At 44.8% G+C, this 25,575-nt stretch overlaps 1 protein-coding gene across 1 annotated transcript in view; it reads left to right on the top strand.

The window, feature by feature from the left end:
* Lamc2 (laminin subunit gamma 2) overlaps positions 1–22,569 on the top strand; it is a 68,962-nt gene extending 46,393 nt beyond the window's left edge. The window contains exons 11-25 of the mRNA XM_070034296.1: positions 1,166–1,384; positions 1,972–2,154; positions 2,946–3,191; positions 5,439–5,584; positions 6,658–6,814; positions 7,047–7,252; positions 8,644–8,723; positions 10,152–10,301; positions 11,165–11,309; positions 12,963–13,112; positions 13,579–13,693; positions 15,471–15,670; positions 18,519–18,677; positions 18,769–18,868; positions 21,337–22,569. Of these exons, the coding sequence (XP_069890397.1) occupies positions 1,166–1,384; positions 1,972–2,154; positions 2,946–3,191; positions 5,439–5,584; positions 6,658–6,814; positions 7,047–7,252; positions 8,644–8,723; positions 10,152–10,301; positions 11,165–11,309; positions 12,963–13,112; positions 13,579–13,693; positions 15,471–15,670; positions 18,519–18,677; positions 18,769–18,868; positions 21,337–21,590 (2,510 nt within the window). The 3' untranslated portion in view covers positions 21,591–22,569. The remainder of the gene's footprint in view (positions 1–1,165; positions 1,385–1,971; positions 2,155–2,945; positions 3,192–5,438; positions 5,585–6,657; positions 6,815–7,046; positions 7,253–8,643; positions 8,724–10,151; positions 10,302–11,164; positions 11,310–12,962; positions 13,113–13,578; positions 13,694–15,470; positions 15,671–18,518; positions 18,678–18,768; positions 18,869–21,336) is intronic.
* The last annotated feature ends 3,006 nt before the right edge of the window (positions 22,570–25,575 follow it).

Here is a 25,575-nt window from a genome sequence, read left to right as displayed (position 1 = left end):
TCTCCAGAGGAGTACTTGATGCTGATTTTTCACCATTTTTACTTCTACAAGCTTTTCTTAAGTTTTTTCTCTAGTACTAAGCTTTTGTACTTGCTACACAGGTGTTCTACCATTTGAGTCACACCCCTAGTCTTTTTTTTTTCTTTTAGTTATTTTCAAGATAGTGTCATATTTATTGACCAGGCTGTCCTGGACTGTGATCCTCCTATTTACCCTCTCACTGTAGCTGGAATGATAGACACATACCATCACAAACATCTTTTTCTATGGAAATGGGAATCTCTAAAACGGTTTTGCTCAGCACTGCAGCTCTCCCGATCTCATCCTGTCATGTAGCTGAGATCACAGGCATAGACTGCCATTCCAGTTTATTTATTGAGACTGAGTCTCACTGGTTGGTCTCATACCTTCTGATCTCTGGAGTTGCTGGTGTTGCTGATGCCAGCCACACCCTATAAATATTTTTTAAATGAATGATTCTTTAAGAAGAGTTCAACACTGATGAAGAATGAATGCTTTCACAAATGTCTGGATTGAGATTAAAACAGATTATTTGAAGGAGGTAGTCTTCAGTAAATTTATGTAGTCTCCTGGCTAGGTAAAGGCCTAAAGTCATCTACAACACATCCCTGGCTGTTCCTTGAATCGCTCTTCCTTTGGGAGTATACTTAATGCTACCGTGTTTGGACATACCACATATTTTGTCAATTCTTTCTTTTAAGCTTCACGTGTTAGGTCCTGCTAATCCCAATAGAAATCATTTAAAGGAGAATTCCTTAAGCTTGTTAGTGCTTATGTAGAAAAGCATGTCTGGCCTGCACCATTTCTGTGCTAGTAAAAAGAGCAGGAAGTAGGAAAGTTGTTCTCTCACAATTTTTAAATGATCACCAGATGTGCTGTTACTATGACTTCTCTTTTACAACTGGAAAGGTTAAATGATTTGCCCCATTCATAAGTCTCATGAGGGGACACAATTGAAACTCCACTTTCCCTGAGTCTAGAGCCTGGGTGATCACTCATGATACTGCACCACCAAAGCCCTCCATATGGCGTGCTGTGTGCACAGCACCTGTAGGAATTAAAAAACCATAATCCAAAGACAGTCTTGATCTTAGATCTATAGACCTTAGCACTCACCACTTCTGACCTCTTTTCTCTATTGCAGGTACTGGGTACCTTGACAACGTGACCCTCATTTCAGCCCGCCCTGTCTCTGGAGCCCCAGCACCTTGGGTTGAACATTGTGTATGTCCTGTTGGATACAAGGGACAATTTTGCCAAGATTGTGCTTCTGGCTACAAAAGAGATTCAGCAAAGCTAGGGCCTTTTGGCAGCTGTATTCCCTGTAACTGCCAAGGGGGAGGGACCTGCGATCCAGACACAGGTGAGTGAAAGAGCATGTGGACCAGGTGGCTGGGAGGGATGGGGGTCGGTAAGAGATGGAGCTCAGTAAGAGATACCTTGGCCAAACTCATTTCAGAGATGGGAAAGGATTAGGGAGAATGGCACTGGAGTGAGGGAGAGTAGACATGGTGCTTGGTTACTCTCAATCCTTTTCATTATGGAAATGCCACAGGGTTGTGAGAAAGGGGCTAGGTTACAGGAAATGACCTGTCATGCTTCAGTGCATAGTGTTGGAAGAATTGGTGTTGAGTTGCAAGAATTGTTTGGGGAGATCAAAGGCAAGTCAAGGTCTCAATCAATAAGTGATGCCAGACTGTGGTGGGCTGAGGAAAAACAGTAAGCTGTGGACAGTAAAGGAAATGCGTGTCTACAGAGCATGCAATTATGAGGCAGGATTTAGGGTCTTGGCTGTGTTTGGATTCCATCAAAGGGCAGAGTAGAATGAACACCCATGCCCAGACGCTAGGGAACCATTTACAAAGGAAAGATTGGGGTTCCTGCATGCTGGCCCGCCGTGTTTCATCTGCACTGCTTAGTCCCCTGTCCCTCTACTCTTCTGCCTCCTAGGAGATTGTTATTCGGGGGACGAGAGTCCTGACATCGAGTGTGCTGACTGTCCCATTGGTTTCTACAATGATCCACATGACCCCCGCAGCTGTAAGCCATGCCCTTGTCACAACGGGTTCAGCTGCTCGGTGATGCCAGAGACTGAGGAGGTGGTGTGCAGCAACTGCCCCCCAGGGGTCACTGGTAAGGCCAGGGGCTTGCCCGGTGGAGGGCTTCTTCCTGTCCTGCTGCCTGGCATTTACATAGATAGCTTCTATGTCAACTAATGTCTAGGAAAGTACAGTTACCCCCCAGTGTAAAGGATCTATCTGTGCTCATTTTAAGGATACTGTGGTATCCATCAGGTGGAATAAGTTGGAATAAGGGCTGAGCTGTGCATGCTTAGCAACTTCATCTGAAAACTGATGATTTTTAGTGAACTGAAGTAAGTAGAGAAGGAAAAGTTAGTGATTTCTTAAGCTCAAGGCCTAGAGCTCTTGCTTGACTTTGTTTTTTTACTCAAGACTGGTACTCTACCACTTGAGCCATATCTCCATTTACTGGCTTTTTGCTGGCTAATTGGAGATCATAGTCTCTCAGATTTGTCTACCTGGGCTGGTTTTGAACTGGGGTCCTCAGATCTCAACCTCCTCAGTAGCTGGGATTATAAGCACAAGCCACCAGCTCCTAAGCTAGCCAGTCATTCCGTGGCAGCCTGGGTGACACTATTGAAATGTTAGTATTTCTTTTGCCCTCCTGGCATTTCCCCAAACAGATAGTTAAGCCTTCTCGTGGTGCTGCCGTGTTCTAAACTCTATGGTGACCAGACAGCAACAGTGCCAACCTCTGCCGTTTGCACCTGCTCCGGGGTATTGTCTTGGAGTCCCAGGGGACTCCCATGTCCCCAGCCCTTCTAGGGAAACCTTCACTACTTTAGGCTGTATGTGTGGTCTTGCTACCAGTAGGTGACAAGCTGGGCCTTTGTTCCTTCCCAGGTGCTCGCTGTGAACTCTGTGCCGATGGCTACTTTGGGGACCCTTTCGGAGAACGTGGCCCAGTGAGACCTTGTCAACCCTGTCAATGCAATCACAACGTGGACCCCAGTGCATCTGGGAACTGCGACCGGCTGACAGGCAGGTGCTTGAAATGCATCCACAACACAGCTGGCTTCTACTGTGACCAGTGCAAAGCGGGCTACTTCGGGGACGCATTGGCTCCCAATCCAGCAGACAAGTGTCGAGGTAGGACTGTACTCCCTGGAGATACGGCATCTTGGCATTCCTGTGTTCAAGTAAGCTTGCTAGTGAGCGTACATACATGTAAACAAAGGTAGACTCAAGGGCAGTGAATATCGTGGTGGAACTTTGCCTGTCTGGTCAGACTAGCCTGTGAATAGCTTTCATTCAAGAGGCACCACCATCAGTTTCCCCTGTGTAGGGATCTGGGAGGCAGAGCCAAAGGCTCTCAAATGTGAAAGCTGTGTGGGAGAAGTGGAAAAGGTCAGGTTTACATTCCTAAGTGAAAGAGCAGATAAAATAGAACCATATCCTAGGGCCAGTCCTGAGGCTGGTAGACCAGGAAGTGGCTGCCCGAGCTATTGGAGTATTAAGTGCCTCGAGACTGAGCCTGAACAAACTGAAGCGGGGAGGGGGGGGTGGCTGTAAGGAAGTTTAAGAGACCCTCTCAGGAAGTGAGGATAATTGATGTATAGAAGGGAACTGGCAACAGTTCTACTAAGAGACTGAGCTTCAAAGCAGCGTTTCTCACAAAGCCTTGGCTCCTAAAGGCTGCTTGAGATTACAGCATGGATAAGCACGTCCGGTGTCCCATTTAGCAACTCTCTCAAACCTTAGCTCGTATTATATTTCATACTCAAGGCCTCATCCAGCGCGACTGGCCTGTCTCTGGCGACTGGCCTGTCTCTGGCTGAGTCACAAATGTCCCAGAAAGGCTCTGGTGACCAGCACTCAGGAGCTGGTCCATGAATAATGTCCTCACACCAGAGTTTCCTGTAAATGCCTGGGGCTTCTACTCCACGTGACAGGTCCCTGGAAGATTCCTGGGCCAGAACAAATTAGATCCCAACCTAAAGGTCATCTATGATGTCCTGTCATATGGTAAGAGCCTACATGACATTTGTTATTAGAACCAAGTTCAAGTCCAGTTTTAACATACTGGTTTGTATTTGTTAGACTTTGCGTTGCTGTGACGAATACCTAAGAAAAACAACTTAAAGGGAGACATGGTCTTGCTCATGTTTTAAGGGGAGGATGGTGGGACACAGCTGTTCTAAGCATGGTAGTAAGGAAGCTGTGAGAGATAGGATGGGACCAGGGCAAAAAAGGCCCTCAAAGACCCTGCCCTGTTCTACTTCCTCCAAGCAGGCCTCAACCTCCACGGTTCAAATTTTGAATCCATCACTAGATTAAACCATACAGTAAGCCAAGAGCTCTCGTGATTTCATCATCTCTACCAATGCCCCTACAGACACTTTGAGAAGTATGTTTTACTAATCTCCTAGATGTCCCTCAATCCAATGAAGTCAGCCATCCAGATGAGCTCCCACACTGTTGTACAGTGCTCATTATGCCAAGCCATCTCTCTGAGTCTCAGTTTCCTTCACCATATGAACAATATCTAACTCCAAGTAGTGGAAGAGATCAAATAAAATGGCATAGGAGATCTAGCCAAGAACAGTCAGTGGATCTTACATTTCTTCACTCAACTGTCTTTTATGGAGCACCTACTGTGTATACCTGGTGGGTGTAGGTGTAGATACTATAGTTAGGACAATGAATAAGTCAGGCCCAGTTCCCAAAGAGCTCACATGCTAATAAAGAAGACACAACTGTATGCAAATGATCGTAGTATACTTAGATCCCATGCTAAGCTTTCTGTAGACCAATAGGTTCTCTAGAGAACCACCCTAACTTCTAACATGGTATTGCACCAGTTATATCCTGGCTGGCATGTGCTCAGGCAGTTCAGCTGGGTGGGTGACAGCCCTGTTTCCGTACTACATTTCCTACATCAGAGGCAGCAGCCCAGAAGGAAAAGAGCATTGGCTCTTCCCGAGCTGTCTTTTGCTATAGGAGTTTGAGCAATTTACTCACCCTCTCTGAGCTTACATGCTTGTTCTGTAAAACAGAGGCAGATGTTTACATCTGGCACAAATATAAGAAATGCTCTGCACCTTGTGAGCAAAGGCAGAGCGGTGGCAGGATAGCCAACAGGCTTGCAGTTCAATGAGAGGAGGAGAAGGATGGACTGTCACTCTCCCTCTTCATTCACCAAACAGACTTGCAGGGTTCCCTGAGGCTGCCCCGTTAGGAACGTTCATAGAGGCCCAGCCAAGAGATGAGCCTGACACATGTGAATGACAAAGGGCAAAGAAGGCGTCTTTGTCATGAGTGATGATGCCCTCTTTCTTTTCTTTATGACACCTCCAATTTCTAGCGTTAGTGAATGCTCTATTTGTCTGTCTCCAGCTTGCAACTGCAACCCCATGGGCGCAGAGCCTGGCGAGTGTCACAGTGATGGCAGCTGTGTTTGCAAGCCAGGATTTGGTGGAGTCAACTGTGAGCATGCTGCACTGACCAGCTGTCCTGCTTGCTATAATCAAGTAAAGATGCAGGTATGCCTGCTAATGCCCAACCCGCCTCTTCCCAGTCCCCCTCTCTCTGCCCCAAGAGTCACTCTTTTATGTTTGGGTCCTTTATTCAAAGGGAGTCTCAAAATACCTGTAGTTTTTCCAAGTGCATGGCCAGGAGTCCTAAGAATGCCATTCCTGTCCCCAGACTCTGAGTTCAGTGGTCTAGTCACTGTAGTATACTTTCCAGCTAGAGCTCTACTCTCTGTCCCCTACCACTACCATCGCAATATCCTTGTAAAAAAAAAAAGGAAGCAGGCAAACATTTATCAAAGATATCTAGAGTCCAGGGAAGACTAAAACTTGCCAAACCAGACTGGCCTTCAGAAATTTCAAATCCAAATTCCAGAGCAGGATGAACTTGAGTCGTTGCTGCTCTTGTTGTTGATTATGAGTATTTATTTTTAGAAAGAGGACAGGCAGAGAAACAGGTCCACAAAAAACTTCAAATATAGCTGGGTGCTGGTGGCTCATGACTGTAATTCTAACTATTTAGGAAGCTGAGATCTGAGGATTGTGGTTCAAGGCTAGCCTGGGCAGAAAAGTCCATAAGACTCTTATCTCCAATTAACTGCCAAAAAAATCTAAAAGTAGTGCTGTGGCTTGAGTGGTAGAGCAAAAAAGCTCAGTGACAGTGCCCAGGCCCTTGAGTTCAAGCCCCAAGATGGGGACACACAAAAAAACAGAACCAATTTTTTTAAAAGCCTTTCAAATATAGAATATACTCGTTTTTGCCTATTTAACAGTTTTATAGTACTTTCCTGGTGCCAAGCTCTGTTTTAAATATGTTACAAATATTAACTTGTTTAACACAAGTGATAATTTGAAAGGATAGTATAATTAAGTTTCTTATCCTCACTTTATAGGCACAGAAGGTGACTTTATGAAGGTCACAGAGCTAGGGTTTGGAGTGATACACACTCATGTCTGGGCACTACAGTCTAAATTTTCAGCCATTATGACATAACAAGCATTTCTGGGCATTAGCAATGGTCTCACCTGGCCTCAGACTGCGGTCCCCATCCTTTGTTCTGATAACGCTTCCTGTGTGCTTTCAGTTGGGTCCATTTATGCAGCAGCTGCAGAACCTGGAGGCCCTGGTGTCCCAGACTCAGGGGAGCGGCGGAACGGTGCTCAACTCAGAACTGGAAGGGAGGATGCAGCAGGCTGAGCAGGCCCTTCAGGACATTCTGAGAGAAGCCCAGATTGCAGAAGGTGAGGAAGGCCTGCTTCTTCTATCATAGCAGACTCCTAGCCTAGGAAGAATTGCTTCACTGGATCATAGAATCTTCTGCTGCCATTGGCTCAGCAGATGTGTCCAGCCAACCCTTACCTAGGTGGCAGGACTGCCTGGGACCTGGATGAAGGAGATTATAAAGCGATCTGGTATAATTATCTATTCGGTTTTTCTCCTTTGTAATAAGCCAGTGCCACCTGTGTGTTACAGATGCGAGGAGATCCCTCAGTCTCCAGGTGGCCAAGGTAAGGGGTCAAGAGAAGAGCTACCAGAGCCGCCTGGATGACCTCAGGAGGACTGCTGAAAGGATTCAGGCCCTGAGCAGCCAGCACCAGAACCAAGTTCAGGACACTCGCAGGCTTATCACGGAGATGCGCTTGAGCCTGGCGGAAAGCGAAGCGTCCCTGCGCAACGCCGTATGTATGCATGGTGGGGTTAGGGCACTGAGAGTCCCTTCTGTGCCCGGAGATCTGCCCATAGGTCTCACCGACTCATTTTCTGTCTCTTGAGCTTCTTGCTCTACCTGGCAAGTGCTTGGACTTAACATCTCTTCTTTATTTCTTTGCCACCCTGTAATTTCCCATTTTCCTGCATTATGTTTTTCTACCTAGTGTGTGCATCCTCCTCTTGGCTCCGTCTCTCCTCTCTTCTTTCTTACAGGACTTAGTTTTACTTGTTCTTGCATTCTCAACCCACATCACAGTATGTGACAGAGTGATCAGTGGATAAAGGGATGGAAGGATAGGTGGATGGATGGAAGAAAGGAAGAAAAGGGAGGGAAAGGGAGAGAGGAAAGAAAGAAGGCAGGCAGACAGACAGCTGGAAGCAGCCTAATGACATAGTTCTGAAAATGGAAAAAGAATTGTAGCAAGTTTGACTTTTCGTAATGATGCAGTTTGTAGATCAGTAGGAAGGAAAGGTTTGTTGGTACCCTCCCCTCTTGTATTTCTGAATTCAGAAGGTGACAATAATGTAAGAGGATGAGTAAAGATGGATAGAGGTAATTGGAAGATACTATAACATGACGAGAAATCACATTATAAATAGTATGTGGAAGTGGAGCTGTATAGCTTAAATGATAGCGTGACAACCTTAAGTACAAAAGTTAAGAGACAGCACTCAGGCTCTGAGTTCAAGCACCCGAACCAACACACATGCACACACACACAGAATGTATTGACTCCCTATTGAAAAAATGTTTATTATAGAAAAGCAGAAAATAAATAGAAATCCTCTATGATATTTTTACTATTGACTACTGTTAAAAGTTGATAGTTTAGTGAACTTTAAATAAATACAAAATATATACACATATATTAAGTGCATCTTTATTTTTATACAGACACTTTTTGAACTTGGATATCGACTTTGTTCTTGTCTACACATATACTTGTGTGTGTGTGTGCGTGTGCACGCGCGTGCCAGTTCTGGGGTTTAAACTCGGGGCTTCTCACTCTGACTTGGCTTGCTTGCTTGGCCAGCACTCTACTACTTCAGCCAGTCCTCCAGCCCAGATTTTTGCTGGTTAATTTGGTGATGGAGTCTTTGAACTTTTCTTCCCAGTCTGGCTTTGAAACTACAGTCCTCCAGATGTCAGTCTTCTTAGTAGCTTGGATTACAAGGCTGAGCCACCAGCACCTGGCTTACACATATACTTATTAATGTGTGATCATAGTGAAGAGACATTTTTGATGTGTCTGGGTATAGAAAGGTGTGGCTGCTGACAAGCTTTTCTGACACTTGAACTGCAGCTGCTTAGGCTCCAGTGCCACGTGCAAAACCTTAACCACTTCTCCTTTCCCCACAGAACATTCCTCCCTCTGAGCACTATGTGGGGCCAAATGGCTTTAAAAGTCTGGCTCAGGAGGCCACGAGTTTGGCAGACAGGTGAGCAGCCTCAGCCTCTCCGGATGACCCTATAACATACTGGAGACCCAAGCACCACTTTCATTCCTTTCAGGCTTCTCCCCAGACCCTTACCCCCAACCCTGCAGCCATCCCAACCTCTTTGCTTTCAGTGTGGATGCTGGGCAGGGTCATTTGGCAAGGGTTTGGGGGTGGGGTGTTTCTTTCCCAGATTTCTCTATGACTCACGCATGGCTTTGGTGTATGTCAGATGTGATTCCTCAGGCCATGTGAAATGAATCAGCCTCTGGAAAGAGGTGTTCTGCAGCTTTCAGGGACTCCCAGGCTCCCACCCCGAGCCTGGGAACAAGTAGCAGCAGGCTGTTTGCTGGCCGATGGGGGCCAAGTGTGCACAAGGGGAACCTGCTTCTGGAAACTTGGCAGGACCGGAGGCTAATCACTGCTCCCTCTGACTGGGCACCATGCAGAATGGAAATCCTACTGGGTTAAAGGGGGCTTAAAGGGGGTCTCTGCTAGCAGAGCTCAGCATGGCAGAGGTTCTGATAATCTAGGATTTTGGAGTGTGAGCTGCCTCCTGAGCCTATTTTTTTCCTTGTTATTGTTTGTTTGTTGTTTTTTTAAAATATCAATTCCTAGAAGCAGGAGAATGAAGCAATGAAGCTTATATAATACTTTTTTTTTAAAAAACCTGCACTGGAGCACAGACTCAAGACCTCACACTTGCTACACAGACGTTCTATCACTTAAGCCATACCCGCCCCCCCATCCCAGCCCTTTTTGCTTTGGTCATTTTTTTTTTTTGAGTCAAGGTCTTACGTTTATGCCAGGGACAGCCTGGGCCACAATCTTGTTGTTTGCACTGTCCTCCATAGGACGACAAATGTGTACCAGCTTTTAATGGGTTGAGATGGGTTTTTTATAATGTTTTGCCTGGTCTGGCCTGGAACCTTATTCCTCCTAATTTTCCTCCTAGGCAGCCAGGAGCTAGGATTGCAGGCCAGAGCTGCTGTAACCAGCTTACAGGAGACTTTTATTGACAGGCTTTATCCTACTGGGTAGTGGGTCCAGATTCGAACTGCAGCAAAAGTGAATAGGAATTGGACCCTGGATAAAATAAGACCTAGGGATATTGTCCTGCAGAAAACAACTTACACATGCACTATTTTGTTAACAAAACTGCTTCCACTTACTCCTGTCCCCCAACTTCCAAAGAGTCCGCCATAAATGGAAATGACCACTGCAGATCTATGGCATGAGGCTTTAGTCACCACGGCACCTGCTTTTTGAGAGTTCCTTTAGTTGTGTCTATGTGGATCAGAGTGTTGGGCATTTTTGAAGCCACACTAGTTTCTTTATTCCTTATTCATATGAAAAAAATATATATATATATGCTGTATACTTATGCTCATTTTTCTATGACAACAAATTCTTTGTTTTTAATCCTGTCAGCCATGCTGAGTCAGCCAGTAAAATGGAACAACTAGCAAGGGAAACTGAGGACTTTTCTAAACAAGCTCTAGCCCTGGCCCGCCAGGCTGTGAATGGAGGGGGCGGAAGTGATATTTCAGACAGCTCCGTGGTACAAGGACTTATGGGAAAGTAAGTGTCAACAGATCTTCACTTGGACCATTGAATTATCCCCCAAGAGGATCCATTACCTGGATTCTTTATCTGAAGCCTTCCAGAGTAGAATGCAAACCATACTTGGGATGCACCATATGTTTTTTTTTAATTTAATATGCATTAATAATGAGAGGGAAAACTGGGAGAAAGCAAGGGATGACATTGTCCAAAAAGGAATGTACTCATTACCTGACATATACCTGTAACCTCTCTGTACATTTATAATAACAACTAAAAAATTAAAATAATAATAAGAGGGGAAAGAAAATGAGCATATGGCTTTGCAGAAAGCAAATCTCTTTAAAACTGGAAGAAGCAATAATTGGTTAATCTAAGTCAAGTTTACGTTCCAATTGAGAAATTGCAGTACTTGAAGAGATTATTATCTTCTGTGGCATTTAAAGAGTTTATAAACAGCCATAAGGGTCTGGAATGTAAGAGTGATATACTTTACATCTTTATGCCTCTCTATGTCTAGGTCTCTTTATGTCTATGTCTTTTTGTTTTTTGTGGTTGGTCATGGGTCTTGAACTCTGGGCCTGGGTACTGTCCATCAGCTCTTCAGCTCAAGGCAAGCACTCTACCACTTGAGCCACAGTACCACTTCCGGTTTTCTGGTGGTTAATTGGAGATAAGAGTCTCATGGACTTTCCTGCCCAGGCCAGCTTTAAACCAAGATCCTCGGATCTCAGCCTCCTGAGTAGCTAGGATTACAGGCGTGAACCACCAGTACCTGGCTTCTCTATGTCTATGTCTATGTCTATGTCTATGTCTATGCCTTTGTTTGTCTATCTTCCTCCCCCCCTCCCCTCTTAATCATCTTATCTTTCCCTCTGTAGATTAGAGACTACCAGGTCCCTGGCCCTGCAGCTTTCAAGGGAGGCCACTCAGGCTGACCTGGAAGCAGATCAGTCTTACCAGCACAGTCTCCGCCTTCAGGATTCAGTGTCTCAGCTTCAGGGACTCAGTGATCCATCTTTTCAGGTGAGTCATCTATAGCTGCTTTCTTCTGCTATTGTAGTGTTCAACCATTTAGCTTCTTCTCCATGTTGCCTGCATTCATGAACTTCAACCTCACATAACTACAGTGAAATGCCTAAGACAACCTAACTTATCCAGAGGAAAGGTTGGTTTAGCCCAGTGTTTTGGAAGTTCAAGGGAATGGCACCTACATAGGCTCAGTTCTCAAAAGGATGATGAATGGAAATGGGGGAGAGCTCTGTCACAACACAGTTCATATGTCACGGCCAGGAACAGAGAGGAAAGGTCTGGTAGGGCCTTGTAATGCTATTGAAGGCACATCCCTAAGGTAGATAGGCCTGAGGATAGAGTCCATAGCACTTCAGGGACAGGACCCATATTCTAATAATAAAAGCACCCTTCTTGCTTTACAACAGGAAGAATATTTGTCTTTTGTTCATCTCCATTTCTTGTATTCTTAAACCCTATCTTAGTCTTCAAAAGCTTTCCATCCTGAACCTATTAGTGGATAAAGGCTTGATATCTCTTTAGTTCCAAGGACTGTCATAACCCATGGGAAGTTATTGTCAAAGTTAGTGTCTTTCTGTATAGTCCTGCTGAGAAGGCCTTTGTCCTCAAAAGTTTTGTCTTGTTTCCTTTAACCATTCCAAATTTACTAGATTAAGAAGATTCTGCTTTCTATACACAGCAAAAGCACTTAGAGTGATGCTCAGGGACAAATGTTTCCTGAGCATAGAAGCTTAAATGTAAATTCTTTTTTGTATGCAAGTACTGGAACTGAAACTTAGGGCCTTTCACGGTTGCTTAGCTTTCTTGCTCACGGCTGGCACTCTACTGCTTGAATCAGCTTTCCAGTCCAACTTTTTGTTAGTTGACTGGAGATGGAGTCTCATGGATTTTTCTTCCCAGGCTGACTTTGAATCATGATCTTCTAGGTTCCAGCTTTCTGAGTCGCTAGAGTAAATTCCTTTTTAAGAAGAGACCAAACCTGCTTGATGCCTAGGGTACCCGCTGCCTTCACCTGGGCATGTTGCCTTGTTACCATTAAGGCTTTGGGCCTAGATAGCTGGTGTTAACTTTCTTAGCTTTTTAATGTGTTTGTGTGATTGATAATTTAGGTAGTACTTGGATTCAGACTCAGGACCTTGCACCAGGCACTCTGTTACTTGAGCTACACTCTGTAGCCCTTTCTACTTTAGTTTCTTTTCAGGTAGTCTTAAGGTATTTTCTTTTTTTCTCCTAAACTGGTTTGTTTTTATGGGTCCCAAGTTTTTACTTAGGGCTGACCTTGGACTAAGTTTCTCCTACCTACAGCCTCCCATATAACTGGACACACCCAGTTTATTGGTTGAGATGTGGGTCTTGCAAGTATTTTGTCTGAGCTAACCTGGACTGTGATCCCACTGTGTATATTTTCCACTGGTGTTGGGATGACAGGCTTGTGATATTACATTTTAACTTTTCTGTTGAGATGGGAATCTCGTGAATTATCTGTCCAGGTAGGCCTGGAACTGTGATCCTCTTGCTTATAGTTAGGGTTACATATGTCAACCACCATGCCTGCCTGGTTTTCTTGCCTTCTTAAGGTGGATGCGGTTGCTAGTGTGCTAACTAGTAAACAGGAAGTTAGACTCATTCATTTCTTTGGGCCCACAGGTGGAAGCAAAGAGGATCAGACAAAAAGCTGACTCTCTCTCGAGCCTGGTAACCAGGCACATGGATGAGTTCAAGCTTGTGCAGAGCAATCTGGGAAACTGGGAAAAAGAAATGCGGCAGCTCTTGCAGAGTGGAAAGGATGGGCGTCAGGTATGGTCTTGTTATGCTCATTAAGTAATGTATGTGTACCATGGGGGGTGAAGATGACAAGGTTCAGGGCATGGTGCCACTGCCGGCAGAGGGAGCAACTGAGACTCAGATCTTGATGGAACAGATGTACCCTGGGTCTATTCAGACCTAGGAATGGAACCCAGGCTTCCTAGATCTACTTTTGGTCGAAGCCTGTGTACTAATGTGGCTTCAGGGAGTATCTGGAATTTAAAGTTATGACTTACAAAACTATTCTTGTCTCCAGTGGTGGACTAGACCTGGAATCTGTCTTCTAGATGGCCTGGTGTTGACTTAGAAAGTTTGCTCTGTCCCACACTGTGGAGGGATTTATGCCCTAGCACGGTGTGGTGAATCACAGAACTCTTGTTGCCACAAGGAGAAATGTGTCAGGGAGATTTTACTAGCAGGAATGCACTTGCTCTAATCTTGTTCTGTCTATTTACAGAAAGCAGGCCAGCTGCTTTCCCGTGCCAACCTTGCTAAAAGCAGAGCCCAAGAAGCACTAAGTATGGGCAATGCCACTTTTTATGAAGTGGAGAGCATTCTGAAGAACCTGCGAGGTTAGTGCTTCACGCTCTGGTCACTCGAGTATTTTAAAGGAGTAGTCATGGCTGACCTGTGTTCAATCTTCATGTATCTCTTTAAGTGCTGGGCATACTGGAATACTAACAGGTGCTTAGGAAATACCTTTCTAAGGGGGGAAAAATCTCTAACATTTAATCAAATATTAATCTTTGATCTAGGTAGTGGAAAGAATTCAACTAAATATAAGAAGGCTTGAAGCTGGACACTGGTGGCTCACACCTGTAATCCTAGCCTCCTGTAAAGAGGCTAAGAGCTGAGGATCATGGTTCGAAGCCAGCCTGGACAAGAAAGTCCATGAGATTCATGTCTCTGATTAACTACCAGAAAACCAGAAGTGGAGTTGTGGCTCAAAGTGGTGGAGTGCTAGTCTTGAGCAAAAAAAAGAGTTCAGAGACAGCACCCAGGCCCTGAGCTGAAGTCTCATGACTGGGAGAGAGAGATAAAAAAAAGAAAAAAAAAGAAGGCTTGAGTTCTGTTCTCTATTTGGCTATATGACCAGACTATAGCTCAATGAATACAAGTCACATAGCCTTCCTCCTCCTCCTCCTCCTCTTCCTCCTTCTTCCTCCTCCTCTCCTCCTCCTTCTTCCTCCTCCTTCTTCCTCCTCCTCCTCTTCCTTTCCTCCTCTTCCAGATGGTCCTGAGGCTTGAACTCAGGATCTGGGTGCTGTCCCTAAGGGTAGCACTTTACCACTTGATCCACAGCTTCACTTCTGGCTTTTTGGTGGTTAATTGGAGATAAGAATCTCATGGGCTTTCCTACCCAGGCTGGCTTCTAACCATGATCCTTAGATCTCAGCCTCCTGACCAGCTAGGATTCAAGGCATGAGATACTTTCTTCATTTCTTTTTTAAGGGGAATAGGTTCACAAGTTTACCAGCAATCTCTGAAGTCCAACATTTCACTACCATATAGATCTTCTTCCTTACTTTGGTAGCCTGGTTGATTCCCATGTGGAACCTGTATGATGTTCTGTGGTGATAATACCTACTTTTTAGGAAATTTGGGTTCTCTCTTGCAGAGATTTAATTTTTGCCTTCTATGTAAGGAGAATCCTGGTCATCAGAATTCTTCATTAGCAAACAAAAGGGAAACATTTCTGAAGTCTTGGGGTTTTCTTTGTAAGAAACCCCTGTCTACCCATTCTTCTTAAACCCCTGCTCTGGTTATTGCCAGTGTAGGACTTCTGGCTCTGGTTTGAAGCTTTGGGCTTCAGGGACTTTATCTTCTTTTTTAGAGTAACAAGACCACTTTGGGGTTTTGATATTCTTGAAGTGGTTATGGCCCAGGGCAGGCTGGTTGTCAATTTCTTTAAGGGAAGGACTGAGACCCTTCTGATACCTCCTTTAGATGCTCTTTCTTGGGCTGGGTGTGATCCCTCACACCTGAAATCCCAGCTAGTCAGGAGGCTTAAATAAGAAGAACTCAGTCTAGGTCAGCTATGATAAAAATATGAGAATCCTATCTGAAAAATATCTGTAGCATAAACGGGTGACAGAGTGGCCCACATGGAAAAGTTCCAACCTAGCCTGCACAAAGCCCCAAATTCAAGCCTCAGTACCACCACCAAAACAAAACACAAACAATAAAGTTTAAAAAGTGCTTTCTCCTGGAGAAGAGTCATTCTGTGCATAATTTCCCACACCTCTTCCCAGTCAGTAATAAATGACTTTCTAGTCCTTCTCTCTCATTTGGAAGTTAGATTTTCCATCTCCATGGCAATTTTTGTTGTTGTTGTTGTCTTCATTTCAGAGTTTGACCTGCAGGTTGAAAATAGAAAAGCAGAAGCCGAAGAGGCCATGAAGAGACTCTCCTACATCAGCCAGAAGGTTGCAGACGCCAGTGACAAGACTGAGCAAGCTGAAGCCGCCCTGGGGAGCGCGGCTGCCGACGCCCAGCGGGCAAAGAGCGCGGCCAGGGAGGCCCTGGAGATCAGCAGCGAGATAGAACAGGTAGAGAGAAACGGAGATGCAGGCTGGCACAAGCAGGACCAATATCAGAGTGGAAGGAGACAGCATTGGACTCACTTTGACCTCTATGACTCTCGGTCCTATTGTCTTCCATGCAGCATCATGGTCACCCTTGGTAGAGCTGTTATGAAGTGCTCCCTTTGGGACAATACCATAAAGAGAGCCGTCCATTATTGTTCGTTTGCTGTTTCCTTCCTTCCTTCCTTCCTTCCTTCCTTCCTTCCTTCCTTCCTTCCTTCCTTCCTTCCTTCCTTCCTTCCTTCCTTCCTTCCTTCCTTCTTGTCTTTCTTCCAGTACTGGGGCTTCAACTCTGAGAGTCAGAATACTCTCCCTTAGCTTTTCCGCTTATAATTGACACTCTACCACTTGCGCTATCCCTGTATCACAGCTTTTTGGTGGGTAATTGAAGATAAGAGTCTCACAAACTTTTCTGCCCAGGCTGGCTTCAAACTGTAATCCTCAGATCTCAGCCTCCTGAGTAACTCGGATTACAGGAGAAAACTCCCAGTGTCTGACCATGATTGTTTCATATAGAGATTATTTCATTCGTTAGTCTTTCTAAAACAAAATACCACTAAATGGGTGGCTTAACATCAGAAATTATTCTCTTATCATTCTGGAATTTAGAAGCCCAAATCAAAACATCAGCAGGGTTACATTCCCCCTGAGAGCCCTGTGGGAGAATCTTCCTAGCTTTGTGGGTAACCATTTGAGATCTGAAATTTCTGATTGGTGGCTCCATCACACTGACCTGTGCTTGAGTCATCTTGTGTTCTCTCTAAAGTCCTGTTTCGTCTTACAAGGACACCAGGCACGCTGGGCTGAGGTTCCACCCTGCTCTAGTATGGCTGAATCACAGCTAATTACATCTTTAACAACTCAATGTCAAGTAAGGTCACATTCTGAGGTATTAAGGATTAAGACATCAGCAACTCTTTTAAGGAGATACAGTTCAGTCAGTCTGTACCAACTGTCACCAATATCTTATTCCAGATTATGAAATTCTGGAGTTCTATATTCTTTGTCCAAGTCTTTATTCTGTACCTAGCTTCCAGTTCCTGTGTGTGTGTGTGTGTGTGTGTGTGTGTGTGTGTGTGTGTGTGTGTGTGTGTGTGTGTGTGTGTGTGTGTGTGTGTGTGTGTGTGTGTGTGTGTGTGTGTGTGTGTGTGTGTGTGTACTAGGGCTCGAACTCAAGGCCTGGGCTCTGTCCCTAAGCTTTTTGTTGTTGTTGTTTAGCTCAAGGCAGACACCCTACCACTTGAGCCACGAGTCTACTTTTGGCTTTTTTTTCTGATTAATTACAGATAAGAGTCCCAGGGACTTTTCTGTCTGGCCTGACTTCAAGCCATGATCCTCAGATCTCAGAATCCTGAGTAGCTACGATTATAAGCATGAGCCACTAGTGCTCAGCTATCTACTTCCTTAGAGATAAGAAAGGCATACTCTTGGGGGCTGGGAAGGTGGCTCCGTGGTAGAGTGCTTGCCTCGCATGCATGAGGCCCTGGGTTTGATTCCTCAGCACCACATAAGCAAAAAAGAAAAAAGCCAAAAGTGGCACTGTGGCTCAAGTGGTAGAGCACTAGCTTTGAGCTGAAGAGCTGAGGGACAGCGCCTAGGCCCAGAGTTCAAGAATTCAAGCCCCACAACTGGACATCACTCCCCCCCCCAAAAAAAAAGGCATACTCTTGGTTTTCAAAAAGCCTTTAGAATAATAGGGCAGACAGACAAGTTACACTTACAACCCATATGTTGAATGCTACAGTGGAAGGAATGCTTCTCAGCTGGAAGAAGAAAGCATCTTCGCTCTTAATTCACTATGACTTCTAGAAAATGTATGTGACTCCAGAAAGCCTAGAGAGAAGTCTTGGTTTCTGGATTACTTGGCTTCACTTTTACATAACTCAGTAGCCTCAGAAATGATTTCTAAGTTGGGAGTAGTGGATCCTGCCTGTAATCCTAGCTACTTGGGAGTCCAAAGTTCAAAGTTTAAGGCCAGCTCAGGCAAATTAAGTTTACCAGACCACATCTCAACAGAAAAAACTGAGCATGGTGGCAAAGGCTTGCCGTCCCTGCTACAGCAGGAAGTCTCAAGAGAGTATCATGATCCTGGTCCAGACAAAAAGTAAGACCTTATCTTAAAAATAAGCAAAGGAAAAAGACTAGAGAGGTGGCCAAGAGGTAGAACACAAGATTTTAGAGGTAGAGTACCTGCCTAGCAAGCAGTTCAAACCAATGATGATGATGATGGTGGTGATAACAGTAATAATAATTCTAAATCACTTAGGGGTAGAGACCAATTTCATGTATATCTCGCTGTAGCTTCTAGCTTAAGATACATGCACAGTGGTGTTTTCTTAGTTTATTGATTAAAAAATACTGGAGAAGTTTTGTCCTTTACGAAACCAAAAAACGGAGTGTTGTAGCCCATTCATTGTCTGCACTCCACAAATAACTGTCTCAGGGATCCTAGCAAAGTCATTCAAAAACCCTAGGCAGCAGTGGGCCGTGACAGTGTGAGACGTGCATGTCTTTCCTCTGGGATTTCCCACATGGTTTCCCCAGTGTGTTCCAAGTTCAGTGAGCATTGAAATGGGAGGAAAGCAGCATCTCAACGCTGACCCTCCCAGGCCCCAAAAACAGACCCCAGCATTAGCTTGTTTGAGGCAGAGCCTGGGGAAGGGCGTGTCTCCAAGTCTGACTCTTTCCTTGTTCATCTCACTGACCCCATCAGGCCTGGCTGCAGCTGTATTTTTTCTGCAATTGTCTTTGAGATGTTTTTGAGCCTCACCCGTCTCTCTCCTTCCGTCCCTGGCTCCTTTTCTTCTCCCAGGAGATAGGGAGTCTGAACTTGGAAGCCAATGTGACAGCAGATGGGGCCTTGGCTATGGAGAAGGGACTGGCCAATCTGAAGAGTGACATAAGGGAGGTAGAAGGAGAGCTGGCGAGGAAGGAGCTGGAGTTTGACGCCGATAAGGACGCAGTGCAGATGGTGAGTAGCTTCTTCTTTCCACCAGCTCCCTCCAAAATTGCTGTTATGGAAAATACCTTTTCAGGATAGGTTTGTATTTCATTTTCCTCAGGTGATTACAGAAGCCCAGAGAGTTGAGACCAGAGCCAAGAATGCCGGAGTCACAATCCAAGATACGCTCGAGGCATTGGATGGCATCCTACACCTAATAGGTTTGTGGAGCATCCCCTGCCTTTCAGCCCCACCCACAACTGTCTAGCCCCACCCACAACTGTCTAGCCCCACCCACAACGGTCTAGCCCCCCCCAACTGTCTAGCCCCACCCACAACCTTTCAGCCCCACCTATGACCTTCCAGCAAACTAGAGCTTTGCCCCAGAATACTCGCTCACTCTTCTAAGCTCTGATGCATAGGAATCACAACTCTCCCTAAGAGGTCCAGAAACTTGGTTTGTTCTCTAGTCTAGAAACTATGGGCAGATTATTTTACATTGTCTAGACTCAATTTTATCATCTCTAAGACAGGTTGCCAAGTACTTATTACCCTTAGAGATGGAAGCCTGTGGGTCAATGAATTGAGTGTATCTCAGCAACTTCAGAGATGACTGGATAAGCTTGAGTTTAACCTTGATCCTGAGATCAAGCCACCAGGCAGTTTTAAGCCAGGGGATAACGTTGGAATGGAGGAAGGTGTGAAGGGGTTACACGGAGCCCCCTCCATGAGACCGTGTAGGATGCTATTGAACATCTAGGTTATGACAGGACAGCTGCGTTAAGGTAGCAGATGTGGAGGAAGATTCTCCCAATCTCAGTACTCAAGAGCACCTGATTTTACCGCTCATTCCTCCCCAATCCAAAATGATACCTCAGTGTCACCAGCTGGGGAACCTTGAGCTGCCTGGGTAGATGACACAGAAGAAATGGGAAGATTGTAGGTCCATGAGAAACCTTGCAGGCTTTCATGATAAAATAGAATGGGTGGCTTAGTGTGGCAGAGATCTGGGTTTTCCCCACACAGTCTCACTCCCCAGAGAAAACGGGTTCTAATTAAAATTCTGGATTTAGGTAGAGCTGGGACCAAGCCCCCCCTTGGCCTGTTTAACCAACTCGGGCTGCCATAGACGCAGAAGCAGGAATTTGGCCTCACATTCCAGTGACATTCGGGAAAAGCTTTAGCTCTGCTTTCCCAGTTCAGCAGAACAACTTGAAAACTTCATTTTTTTTTTTTGGTAGAGAATTGTCATGGCCCTGAGAGTCCAATATTTGTGTTGTCCCTCTAATGGACTCACATTGTGATCCAATGGGTCCTGAAGAGTAAAATACAGAGGCTGAGAAGGTAGCTCAGTGGTAGAGCGCTTGCCTTGCATGCATGAAGCCCTGGGTTCGATTCCTCAGCACCACATAAGCAAAAAGAAAAAAGCTGGAAGTGACACTGTGGCTCAAGTGGTAGAGCGCTCACCTTGAGCTGAAGAGCTGAGGGACAGCGCCCAGGCCCAGAGTTCAGGCCCAATGACTGGACACTCCCCCCCCCCAAAAAAAGAGTAAAATACACTAAATTTTTTTTTAATTCCTCGGCTGGGATTTTTAGCAGCATAGTTGAGTGTTCTCAAACCAGTAATGAATTGGATGGAGCCAATAAAGGAAAAGGGGAGTGGGAACTGTTAAACATTTACAACATCAGGTACTGTGCCAGGTATCTTCATGGTAAAATACCACTTAAGTCTTATAAGAGACCTATGAGTTCAGATCACATTGTAAACTGGGAAGGCAGGGTTCAAACTGAGCCTTGTCTCCAATATTCCAGTTCTTTACTAGTGGTTCATACTGCCTCCCCATGGACATGGCTATTTGAATCCTAAGCTTCCTTGAGTTACTATGCTTGTTACCCAATGCTAAGCCCTTGAATTCTCCCCTGTCTTCAGTGAAGAATAGATCCATTGGATAACTGCTCTGGGTATGATATGATATAGTACTGGAGTCGCTGATGCATTGCTCTAGATAAAATAAATTCATGCATTCAAATACTACCACTGCAGCTCAGCTGAGGTTGAGTTTGAATTGCTCTAACTTAGTTGAACCAAATGAGTCTGGCCTGTAGCCCTTCATGCTGACATTGGCTTTCTATAGTTTAAAAGTGAAACATACCTGGACAGATGCAATTACATTTCACAGTGGAAATAAATTGGTACCTCGCCAGATTCCCACTGTTTCCGAGCCAGAATGAAGTCTTACATCACTTTCTAACAGCTGGAGTCCATCTCCCAAATTGCGAAGCACACCTTGGCCTCTGTGAACCCTGAAGCTCAGCCAATCTCCAGAGGTCTTCCAACAGAAACCAGCCAGATCTTTCCTAAGAGTGATTCAGAAAGCTTTTTTGGAGTTGATTCTGATCCCAGGGGTGGATGGAGCTTAGCTCCTGACGGGAGCTTCTCAGAACATCATCTATTGTCCTTAACACAAAGGGAGCACCCTAAACCTCATATTGCTGACTCATTGAGCTATTATGCTAAGTCATTCATGGCCCCAGTTCTCAGAAGCTTTTCTATATTATTTCTAATTTAAACTATGGCATGCAATTTGTTCTGGGCAGATAGAAACAAGAATTTATGAAAAGTAGAAGAGGGAATGCATGTTCCAAGAGATCTAACCAAAACTTTGCGATGTGTTCACCTTTCTCATAGACCAGCCTGACAGTGTGAATGAAGAGGGGCTGATGTTATTGGAGCAGGAGCTTTCTCGAGCCAAGACCCATATCAACAGCCAGCTGCGGCCCTTGATGTCAGAGTTGGAAGACAGGTCCCGTCGACAGAGGGGCCAGCTCCATTCGCTGCGGGCAAGCATTGATGGCATTCTGGCTGATGTGAAGAACCTGGAGAACATTAGAGACAACCTGCCCCCGGGCTGCTATAACACCCAAGCTCTTGAGCAACAGTGAAGCTGCCATTGAGATTCCTCAAAGGGTACAGACCTCAGGGGTCAGGAGCCATCTCTTCTGGGTACATGGATGGGGGCGGGGGTAACAAGCATGTGAACTCCACTCCATCCCTGAGACTGTGGCTATACGGGTGTGTGACTGCACCAGTTCGGTTCTGTTTGCTTCCTGATGCTGGCAATGAGGCAGACAGCACTGAGTGGGGAACTGACCAAGGACCAACTACACAGGCAGATGTTGGCCACAGAGAAATCATAAACGGAGCTCTGGAACATGGACACGTGCTGCAGGGTTAGTCAGTATATTCTTTAAGTGATAAGACTAAGAGAAAAAAAAATTGACTTTGCCCAGGCATAAAATTCGCTGTCCTGATGTCAGGACAGTGAAATCCAATTATACCATGGCCAGTAAAATACTGTTGTTGTTTCCTACTGCCTGATACAAGCTTTCCTTGAGCAGAGCTCTTCCCAATTACCACCCAACACATGTCCCTTGCAAGCTGGAAGACAGAACAGTGTGGACGGAGGGGCTGGAAGGCTGGCCCGTGCGGAGCAGTGGTTCTGGGCTTGGGAGCAACACTCTTACTCCTCATGATGCTGTGGTGACTTAGAGACTGAACTTTCATTAAAGCGTTTCCTACAGACAAAGCCAACACTGGAAAAGTATTTACTCTAGGATTTCAAAAGGATAGAGGAAAACAATGTGACTTGGGCATTGAAAGATGTAAAATTATCTAGATTTAATAAGCCTAACTCAGTCCCCCCTTTTACATGCTGAAAACTGTGGGCATCTGGTTATTTTCTCTTATTCTCGTTTTTCCCCTTTTAGCAGGGGAAATCCATCCTTCCAACAGATATTTATTGACTCCCTACTGTGTGCCAGGGGTGAGCAGTTCAGTACGGAAATAGTCTTTTCTGTCCCCATAGCGTTCATCGTCTAGTGAGGAGGACACACATTAATATAATAAATTTCAGCTTACAAACCTCGTTCATCACAAGTGGTATTTATTGCAGTCACCCCCCCGGGGATTTTCAGCCTCTTTGCTTCACAGAATCTGTGTTATGAAACATTTGCATGGGGTACTTGAGTTGGGGCTGAAATAGCCCTGGGCTATGCACATTTCCGTGCATTCCAGCCATTGCTCCTCCCCTTCCCACAAGCCATTGCCATAGGCTGAGTCATGGTGACCCCAGTGGGAATTGCTGAAGGAACCAGAAGCACTTCCATTCCAGCCTGGGAGACATCTGTGCTGCCCTGCTTCTGTACGTCCTTGCCTTTTCATAGATGTGTGTTAAAGAACAACTAGTAGATGCTGGGGGAATGGGAGAGGGGGAAGGTCACTTTCTGATTTTATTAAATTCTAAGCCTGAGTTGGAAGTAATAGAACAATGGGAATGATAGACCATTGAAATGTTAGTGAGTCCTCAATCTTCAGTTCCTGTTTATGAGAATCTTCTTTTTTTTTGGAGGGGGGCCCTTTCCAACCAGGAGGACAGTTCAAGGGATGTGGCTAGGGCTGTATCCTAAGTATGAAGACAGTTTATTTCTAGAACAATCCAAGTTGGGGGGAGGAGATATAATTAGTATTCTTGTCTTTGTATTTTTCTTTCTAGTTGGTGGTGCTTTTCAATAAATTAGAAATTCAGTAACTTAAGGCCCGTCTATCTAGGTGACTAAAGGAAGGATTCTGCTTTTGTCTAGATTGACTTTTCAAAATCTTGATAGTTCTGAAAATTTTGTCTTTTGTGGAAATGCCTTTATAATCCTGCCTTTGCATGCTCATACATCCTACAAATTTTTTATACTGAATGTTCAGAAGTGTGTGTATATGAGTAGATTGTTAGATCACAAAGACCTAGAAATAGGCAAGAACTTAAAAATATTGGACTGAGTTCTTTTTATTGGTTCCATACTAGATTAGGTATGGAACAGATTGGCAGGCTCTCCACAGTCATTTCAGAGGTCCTATCACTTATGTGACTGCTAAGGTTGTCTATGGAGGGAGGAGAAAGAAGATGGAGGAGGGAAACATGTGGGGAGTCTTTGTGGGCCAGCACTGAGAGGAGTCACATTCTATTGTGTCTGCTGGGCTCTGGGTACTCATGCCTATAATCATAGGTACTCAGGAAACTGAGATCTAAGTCTCATAGAAAGTCCATGAGACTCTTATCTCCAATTAACCACCAAAACACACACACACACACACACACACACACACACACACACACACACACACACACACACACACACACACACACATTCCATGTGTCCAAAAACCAGTATCATGGCCATATCTGACTTATATGCGGTCCTAGAAAATGTGGTCACTTGGTAGAGGTCCATTTCCCAGCTACAGTTCTACCATATGCTGACTGGCCATCTGGTTCTATTAACAAGAAAAATTAGATAAGATATATTCTAGGCGGTCTGGGGAGGGATCTGGTTAGTTAATGGCCAAGGTACATGAAATCATAATGAGTTCCTCAGTGGGATAGATTAAGAAAGTCATAAGAATGTCTTCCCTGACAAATGGAGTAAGACTCCTGACTAAAGACAGGAATGAGAAGTGTTGGGACTCCTTTGGTATAGATGTTATGTTCTCATTTCTGAGAAGCTGACAAGTTGATCCAAGAAGGAAGAAAGAAAAAGGGAGTGGCTCAGAGTTAGTTTACCCCAGTCCTAACCTCTGGTTGCCAGAGGTTAGTTGGATTTTTCATTACTGTGACAAATATCTGAGAGAACAACTTAACAAGGGCAATGATTTATTTTGGCTCCAGTTTCAGAGGCTTCTGCATGGTCAGCTGGCTCTGATGCTTCTAAAACTGTGGCAAAGCAAAATCATCATGCAGGGAACACAGGGCAACGCAAAGTTCCTCACCTCATGGTGGCCAGGAATAGAGAAAGAAAGTCAGATAGGGAAGGGCCAGGGAAAGCTAAATCCTTCAAAGACATGTTCCTAGGGGCCTACTTCCTCCAATCAGACCTTACTTCCTAATAGCCCAGTCAGTATGAACTCACCAATGGATTAACCCAGTAGCGACACCAGCTGGTGAACAAGCACTCAATACACGAGTTCAGTGGGAACACTTCATATTCAAGGCATACCACCAACCACATTGAGGGGGCTTTCTGTTTATAAGTAATTTGTAGTGAAAACTTTGTTTCGGGGCTGGGAAGGTGGCTCAGTGGTAGAGCGCTTGCCTTGCATGCCTGAGGCCCTGGGTTCCATTCCTCAGCACCACATGAGAAAAAAGAAAAAAGCCAGAAGTGGCGCTGTGGCTCAAGTGGTAGAGCGCTAGCCTTGAGCTGAAGAGCTGAGGGACAGCGCCCAGGCCCAGAGTTCAGGCCCCACGACCAGACCCCCAAAAACAAAAACAAAAAAAAAACAACTTTGTTTCTCTTCTGAGAGTTTTTGATTAACTGTGCTGTGGGTAAGCTATCGTGCACATCATCATCTACTTCCACTTGTAAATGAGAGATGGGTAGGAATAAAACTTTCTATAGACTGAAACTTCTTAGCAGATGTACTTCTGATCTCAATCCAGGATGTATTCTTTCTCCCACTGCTCTTGGGAGGTTGGAGGAAAGAGGAAGATGATACTCAGGACTGTTCAATGTTTGGAACAAGTGTCAAGGACCAGGAATATGTTTACCATGTCTTCTTCTAATGTTTTGCATGGCCCTGGGAAAGTTACACATTCTTGGTGAGGTTTTGTTTTCCTACTTGAGACATGCAATGTAGAATCTTGCTTGACTTTCTTTTTACTAATTGGCCACAAGGAGTGTCTTAGGAACTTGAAGCTTCTTTCTGGATAATAAGGAAAGGAAGGCATACGTATATGAATGTCAATTCATAATTAGTACATATATTTTGATACTGTGAGTTAGCAAATTAAGCTAATGTTTATACTCAATCTTTTAAACACACACTCATCACTACATACTCTTGGGACAGAAAAAAATGTAGTGTTTAGCTTTGTGAACAAAA

Source organism: Dipodomys merriami, unplaced genomic scaffold (genome assembly GCF_024711535.1).
Source record: "Dipodomys merriami isolate MVZ:Mamm:240054 unplaced genomic scaffold, mDipMer1.0.p SCAF_24, whole genome shotgun sequence".
NCBI classification, from domain to species: Eukaryota; Metazoa; Chordata; class Mammalia; order Rodentia; family Heteromyidae; genus Dipodomys; species Dipodomys merriami.
The sequence above is the reverse complement of the archived record's forward strand: the minus strand, read 5'-3'. Positions and strand labels throughout refer to the sequence as shown.